Source organism: Miniopterus schreibersii (assembly GCF_964146895.1).
Source record: "Miniopterus schreibersii genome assembly, chromosome: 20".
In the NCBI taxonomy this organism is placed as follows: Eukaryota; Metazoa; Chordata; class Mammalia; order Chiroptera; family Miniopteridae; genus Miniopterus; species Miniopterus schreibersii.
Genome location: NC_138122.1, coordinates 24,552,472 through 24,560,302, shown reverse-complemented (window position 1 = coordinate 24,560,302; position 7,831 = coordinate 24,552,472). Strand labels below are relative to the sequence as shown.

The 7,831-nt window shown below is 46.4% G+C and overlaps 1 protein-coding gene across 3 annotated transcripts in view; it reads left to right on the top strand.

The window, feature by feature from the left end:
• Positions 1–26: 26 nt before the first annotated feature.
• Positions 27–7,831, top strand: part of ACAD10 (acyl-CoA dehydrogenase family member 10) — a 19,193-nt gene continuing 11,388 nt past the window's right edge. Inside the window, exons 1-5 of one of the 3 annotated variants that reach the window (XM_081123497.1) lie at positions 27–177; positions 2,017–2,219; positions 4,424–4,572; positions 5,947–6,141; positions 7,741–7,831. The exon at positions 7,741–7,831 is cut by the window's right edge and continues 68 nt beyond it. In XM_081123497.1, coding sequence (XP_080979623.1) covers positions 2,030–2,219; positions 4,424–4,572; positions 5,947–6,141; positions 7,741–7,831 — 625 coding nt within the window. In that variant the 5' untranslated portion in view covers positions 27–177; positions 2,017–2,029. Of the gene's footprint in view, positions 291–2,016; positions 2,220–4,423; positions 4,573–5,946; positions 6,142–7,740 lie in introns of all 3 variants that reach the window. The other 2 variants (XM_081123498.1, XM_081123496.1) reach the window with 2 other exon arrangements.

The following is a 7,831-nucleotide window of genomic DNA, read 5'->3' as shown; positions in this document are numbered from 1 at the left end:
CATGCGCGGGCCCCAGCGCGCGCCCCGATTGGCTGAGGTGGCGGCTACGTGACTGGCGTGGCGGCGTGGACCCCGAGCCCCCCGGAACGCCACCGCCGAGAGCTCGGGAAGCAGCTACGTCGTGGGCGTTGCGGGCGCTCCCCCCACCCCCCACGTTAGGCCGATCGGTGGGTCTGGGTAAGGCTGGCGCGCTGTCCTCGTGCAGCTGTGAGGATGAAGTGGACGGTCTGTGGCTCGGTATACGGCAGGCTCTCTGAGCTTCAGCATTCTTTCCAGTGTGTCTTCAGCACGTAGGTCAACATGGAGAGCCACGATCAGTGCCTGTGCCGCAAACATGAGCAGACGCTATTCTAGGGATGCAGTGGCGGTGACATCGGGGTGTGTCACAGCACATCCTGCACGTGTGCGGGTATACAGAGTATATATGCACGTAGCAGGTACCCGCTAGGAAATACGTTTCGGAGTGCACTGTTTATATCGGGGTTTCTCAACCTCCGCACTGTTGACATTTGGGGGCCTGGTAATTCTTCCGGATAAACACTTTTGTAAAGTGTTTATAAGCATCCCTGGCCTGACCCACTAGAGACCAGTGGCACCCTCCAAGTGGTGACAACCGAAACGTCTCCGGACATTGCCAACGGTCCCCCTGGGGCCAAAATTGTCCCGTTAAGAGTCACGGGCGTAGGTGAAAGTACATATGCCATGTGTATATAGCATATGCATACAACACGAGACCTCGGGGGAGCACTGTATAGGTTCATTACAGTAGTAGGTGGCATTTAATAGTGTGCCAGGAACTAACTTGAGTGCTTTCCATACTTTACCTCCCGTAAGAGTAACAATGACTTTATGAGGCAGGTACTAAAATTAGTCCCATTTTATACAGGAGGAACCTGAGGCTCAGAGAGAGAAACTTGCTCAGGATCTCACACTTAGTAAGTGGCAGAGCTAGGATTTTGAACCCGGCCTATCTGATTCCAGAGCCAACGCCATCTCTTTACTAAATCATCTCTTTAATGTATGACAACCCACAGTGTGTGTGCCTATTTATGATAGCGTAGTTTAGGTAGCAGATCTCTATTTTACTAATGTCATCTCTCAGTGGAAACAATGAACATGCCAGTCATGGGAGCGTTGCCCGATCGTCCACTAGTGGGAGTATGCAGACGACGGTGTCCTCAGTGACGACGAAATTCAATTCTTCAGGCCCCAGAGACACCTTTCGTCTCTGTTAAGCCCTCGCACAAAAAGTGTTGATGCTTTTAGGAGCCTATAAACTTCTTCCATTATAAACTTCGGTCTTGGCATAGGGACATTAAATAAAACTGAAAACACAACCTCTAAATTTTTTGTTTGAAAATTCACTGCCCAATTCAGCAAATTTCCAATTACATGAGACACACGGTATATCATCTTGAAGATTTACTACGTTTAAGAGTCTTTTCTTTAGATTCTTGGTTCATTGAACCTTTACGGTGGCCCTAAAGTGACTCTCATAAACCCGTAAGCTGTCTTACCAACCTGTTTCGCTGTAACCTGATTTTCAGTAAGCTTTTTAACTGTAGAAATCACATAAAAAGCTTAAAGATTTTCACGAGGAAATGACTACAAATAGAATTTGCTTTAATTATTTTGTTTTCCCCCCAGCTTTTTATATCAGACCTACAGAAAAGTTTAAAGAATAGTATAAGATCTCTCAATACCCTTCCTCATATACCTTTAACCTAGATTGACTGATTAACATTTTGCCACATTTGATTTGTCTCTACGTGTATCTATAGGTATATGTGTGTGTGTGTGTGTGTGTGTGTGTGTGGTGAATGGAACCCTTCATTGAGCTAAGGAACCCAGAAAAAGGAGTAGTCAGGGAGGGAGGGTGGAGATAGAGTTCAATTCTGGTTGTGGTTTGCAGCATTTGGAGATCAGTGGAGATGTCTAGTTGCACTCTGAGCTCCAGGATGGAGGTCTGGATCGGAGGCAGTGAAGGCAAACTGTGTCCTGTGCCTTCTTTCACAGCTTTGGCCTCAACATGTACATAAGGCTGCTTTTCCAGTCCTCGCATCTCCGGTGGGCTTGGAGGACAGCCTTCCTGAAGAAGCCCAATCAGTGTGGGCAGCAGGGAGCCTGGCGATGGACACATTCTGGAGGTGGCCCCTACCGAGCGGTCATTTTTGACATGGGGGGAGTTCTCATTCCTTCTCCAGGGAAATTGGCTGCAGGTGAGCTCTTCTTCCAGAGACCGGGGGGGGGGGGGGGGGGGGGGGGGGGTAGGGAGTGGAGGGTGGTAAGGGAAGACAGAGGGGAACATCTGGGCAGCAGTGTTCCACTGTCCCAGTGGGTAATATCCTGGCTCTTAAATCAAATTCCAAGCACCACTTAGTGGTTGACTATGTTGGGCAAATTAGTCACCTTCTCTGGGTCTTAGTTTCCTCATCATTAACTTGGGACTAATATTAGTACCTACCTCTTTGGGGTTTGGGGAGATTGAAATGAGATGTTCCACGGAAAGTACTTGTTTAGCACAGTGAGTGTTCGGCTCACCTACAATTCTCAATGAGCTGCCACTGTTACTGGTAGGATTAGTTACGGTTCCCTGAGAACTGTACTACTTCTGAGATCTTGAGTGCTGAAACCCCCGCCCTTGATCACACCTTCCCCCTTCCAGCAACCTCCTCCTGAGCCTGCCAGAGCAAACCTCTGGTCTCTTATCCCTTCTTTGTCAGCCCCCTCCTGGTTTTACATTTTTTCCTACTTAGTTCAACTGACTTAAGTTTGACTAGTTTTGGCTCCAGGCATTAGAAAACCAAACAAAACAGTGGCTGAAACAAGATAGGGGTTTATTTCCTTTGCACAGGAAAGCCCAGGTGTGTGGCCTGGGGCTAGCGTGCTGCTCCGTGGTATCAGGGACTCAGGCTCTTTCTGCTGTGTTGCTCTGCTGTGAGTTCATTTCCAGTTTCACCTCAAAGTCTGTCTTGGCTGCCTCACGGCCTGCCATTACTTTCTCATGTAGCCAGCAGGAAGGAAAGCGGGCCAAACAGCTGTCCCTATCCTTTTGACCTATTGGGGCTGGCTGGCAGTTCTCCATGCTAAATGGACTCAAGTGCAGATTTTTCTATGCTCCTGGGTAAAAAGTTACCCAGCTATGCAAACTGGCCAAGTGAGCTATTTTTTTTAGCTCCAGGGGCAGCTGGGCCCTCCGCCTCTTTATTCCTCTACTCATATTCCTCCCGCTTTACCACAGGGCTGTTCCAGACACCTCCGCAAGTCATCATATTCCCCCGCCCCAGACCTTCATACTTGGCAGACAGAGAACATAAAGACCACCGGGCAGGAATCTTCTTGACTTTCTCTAGAATATCCTGAGAACCTATTCACTCCTCGCCACTCCCACTGCCTCTACCCAAGTATATCCCTGTCTTCTCCCACCTGCATGATCACATCAGCCTTCTAACTGCTCTCTCTGCCTCTGGCCCTCTGGGTTTTGCACCACTGTCCACACAGCCCCCAGAATTGCCTGTCTGAGACACAGATCTTATCCTTGACTCCCCCGCTTTGGATCCTTGAGTGCCTGCACTTTGTCCCTTACATGAGGGTCAGAAGCTTTCGCCTGGTATTCAGGACCTCTCATGATTAGCCTTGGATCCTCACACCATTTCCCGCTGTGTGTCCACGTTTCAGCTGCCGTAGACTACTTGATGTTCTCTAAAGTTTCCCAACACATGTATAGTCCAGTGCTTTTGCAAGTTCTGTTCCCTCTGCTGGCAGCTACCCTTCCCTGCCTCCTCTGTAGATGACTTGCTTAAACTTCACTCAGTCAGAAAACAGATTCCTGTGGAACAGTTAGTATGTGCTGGACAGTGGCTAGGAGTGAAGGGATACTGTGTTCAGTGCCACAGACACAGTCCCTGCCCTCTGGGATATGCACTTACCACAGCTCAAGTGCTCAGTCACCACAGGTGGCTAGTGGCTACTGTATTGGAGATACAGCATTTCCATCACTGTAGAAAGTTCCACAGTTTACGAAATGAAGAGTTTGTTTTGGAGTGCTGTCAGAATCTGGCTTATTACCAAATGTACTTTCTTCCTATGTGGCCAGGACTGTGTGAGTCGCCTAATATATATGAGCCACCTAATGAGAAACCAGAGAAGGAAATTTATAATGCAGTGTCCAGTGTCATCTCAAGCAGGTGGTAAGGATATGAGACTTAGCAAGAATGTTCCCTCAGTCACACAAATTAGTGCTGCTATTCCCTTGGAGATCTAAGGCTGAGATTTGCATTTCTTGAGTTTTTCCAAATTCCCAGGAGAGCCCACTTGGCACAATAGCGATGCCATGGGAACTGGTACAGTAATTCCCCTGAGCTCTCTAAACGCCAGCCGTTTGTTAGTGGATTTCATTTATTACATCTTTTATTTCCTATAGAGTGGGAGGCACAAAATCATATCCCTTCCGGAACTATATTGAAGGCCTTCATCTCAGGTGGCGAAAATGGGCCCTGGCTGAAATTTATGCGAGGAGAAATAACAACAGAGGATTTCTTACAAGAATTTGGGAGGCTCTGCTCTGAAATTGTGAGTGGTAAACATAGTTGAATTTCTATATTCTTTTTGCCTTCAGTAATGGATGTAACAACACTCATCCATATTTATTAAACTGCAAATAAAGAAGTGAAAATCTAATAATCCATTGTAAGTTTTTAAGCTATTCTATCCTTGGGTACTCACTTTAACAGCATATATGAGTAAGTAAAAATATTCTTTTACTAAGCGCCTCCATCAGCTGTTGTGCATCTGAAACAGGAGCTGTCTGTATAATGGCTTTGATCAGAAAGCTTGTTTCAGGCAATAATAATATTGAGCCTTTGCTCTGTGCTATGCATTTTTCTAAGCTCTTTATATTAAATCATGTAACCTTCACAATAACCCTGCTAAAAATATAATTTAAAAATTATAGTAAATAAAGTTCTGTGGCTGAATGGTAGAGATGGTTGGATGGTTGCACAGCAACGAATGTACTTAATGCCATTCAGCTGTACACTTAAAGTGGTTAAAATAGTCAATTTTACGTTATGTATATTTTACCACAATTTTAATCTTGAAAAAATTATGCTAAGTGAAAAAAAGAAGCCAGTGGGGAAAAAAAAAATACATTGTACGATTCCATTTATATGAAATGTCCAGAATAGGTAAATCTGTAAGAAACAGAAACTAGATTAGTGATTTGCTCAGACTGGGAGGACTGGGGGGATGGAGGGCGTGACTACTAATAGGTGTGCAGTCTCTTTTAGGGTGATGAAAGTGTTCTGAGACTGATAGTGGTGATGGCTGCACGACTGTGTGACTATATTAAAATCCACTGGATTGTATGGTTTAAATGAGTGAGTTGTGTGGTATGTGAATTGCAATTCATTAAAGCTGTTGTAAAATGTGAGTGTGTGTGCATAAGATAGCAGGCAGGCCTTTGCAGATTTTAAAACCCGATAAAGTAAGAGTTTTCAAAACCCACACAGATTGAATTAAAAAAAATTGATCAGAAACTGAAGTTCGTAATGGTGAGCTGAGGCCATACAAAATCATTAAATGTCTCCCGGATTGCTAAAAATTAAATTACATCTACTTTTAGAGTTTAATGTATCCTCTTACGGTATCCTGCTGCTTTTTAAAATTGACAGCCCATGAGTGAAATAAAGAACTCCTTTAACTGGAATATTGACATAAATAGCTCCATTCCCTAACCACTGGAACTCTAATTCTAAGTCACCGGTTACAATCTTATATGCAAAGTTCTGCACAGCGGCCAAGGAAGAGGGTCCTGCAGGAAGGAGCCAAAGGCCAGGGCTTCTCCCGCCGGGGAGCAGCAGGCAGCTGGGAACCCGTGTTTCCTCTGCCGCTGATAAGCTGATTTTGCTCTTCACGCTTGCGCTGCCCCTGCCCGCCCCTTCCCAGTCAGAGACCTCTGTGCCTGTGGGCTCCTTCCTCTCTCTGCTGACCAGCGAGCACGTGGCGAAGCAGTTCCCAGTGATGACTGAGGCCATAACGCGAATTCGGGCAAAAGGCCTTCAGACTGCCGTCCTGAGCAATAATTTCTATCTTTCCAATGGCGAAAGTTTTCTGCCCCTGGACCGGAAACAGTTTGATGTGGTAAGTGTGAAGTGATCCAAAGCAATAATCAAACAGTCTGTCCTGGCCTCAGCACGCAGCATCTAACACTGCCCTGCAGCAGGTCCTGAGTGAATGGGTTTTTAAATTTTTATTCAGACACTTGAATGAGTTAGGTTTAGACATAACGGGTTGAAAAGAGGGCTTTTAAAATCACTGAGCTCTTAGCACAGTCAGACATTTATGGGATCCGATAGCTGGTTGAAACCTCAGCGTTAGAGACTTCCTTCCATTCCGGACTTGAACCTGAGTCCTCACATAACACTTCCATCAGCCCTCTTAATGGGCCCTCTGACCTTTTCTCTTCAAAGACCAACCATGGTGCCCTGTTTCCATGACATCAATCCTTAGATGTCAATTCTATTGGATTTTATGTCCTAAACTAGCACTATCCAACAGAATTCCTTGTCTCCGCTAGTACCGCTGTGTGCTTCCCTGTGCGTGATACGTTGATGGGTGTCTGAGACACCAGCTTCTCTGCTACCTGCTACTGATGGTTTCTTTAGAAGGAGCTTCTTGGTGTTCTTTTAGCTCATTCAGGTCCTCAGGAGACCAGGAAGAGTCAGTAGAGAGGTCCCGTTTACTCAGGACATTTACCAGAAAGCGCAGTCCTCGCTAACCCTGAATAATGCCAACTTGGAGCAGAGGGAGGGGCCGTCAGGTTTGTCCTTGGTCTTGGAGAGCGTGCGTCACTCCAGCATTGAGCCGGGGATTTGGTTCTGTTCTAAGGGTGGACCAGAGGCTATTGGTTATAGGCCTCTTTGGCCACCTGAGGCCCACTTTATAGGAGATTGAGCCTTGGGGACAGTGTAAGAGGGGACTTCAGGGGGTGCTAGATTAGAGAGCCTGACACTGAGGCAGCTTTTTCAGGGTTCTCCTGAACCCTCACCCCCGTCCCTCCCAGATCAGAGACACAGCGGAAGCGAGGCTGTCAGGATACAGGAGGCTCTTCACAGGACAGAAAGCATCTTTTCCACTGATGATCTCTTGGGTGGGATTTATTTGTATAAACTGAGTATGGCTGTTCTTTAACTTCTGAAATACAGACATCAAAGCCATGTGTTTCTTTTATAACAGTAAATAGTGCCTTCTTTTGGGGGGAAAAAAAAACCATGGTGAAATACTTTCCCTAAAACCGAAAGGTACAGCTTCTCTTCTGCTTGGTGTGGGCACAATAGCTAACATTAGCAAAACGCTTTGTCATTCTGAAACTCATTCAAGTTTCATTAAGTTTCACAACAACCACGAAGAGAGATAAGATGGCCATTAGTATTCCCACTTGACTGGTGATGAAACAGGCCCCCTGCGATTCCGCCCTGGCTCTGCCGTGGCCCCGCTGTGTGCACAAGGTCACTGTAGCTGAACCAGAACTTGGGCTTTCTGAGTTTGCCCCTGGGTTTTAATCCAGTATCCTCAAACCACTCAACTTAAACAAGCAGCATTTTCTGCCATAATACTCTTAAGTTTCTTTGTTATAACAAAATCTCAACTGCCTGCCTTCTGTGCTTTAAAAACCAACACCAGCATGAGTGTGAGAGCACCACTTTTAGGGACCTTTATCTATTCCTGTCCCTCCCTCAGGTCGTGGAGTCCTGTGTGGAAGGCATCTGTAAGCCAGACCACAGGATCTACGAGCTGTGCCTGGGGCGGCTGGGCCTGCAGCCTGCGGAGG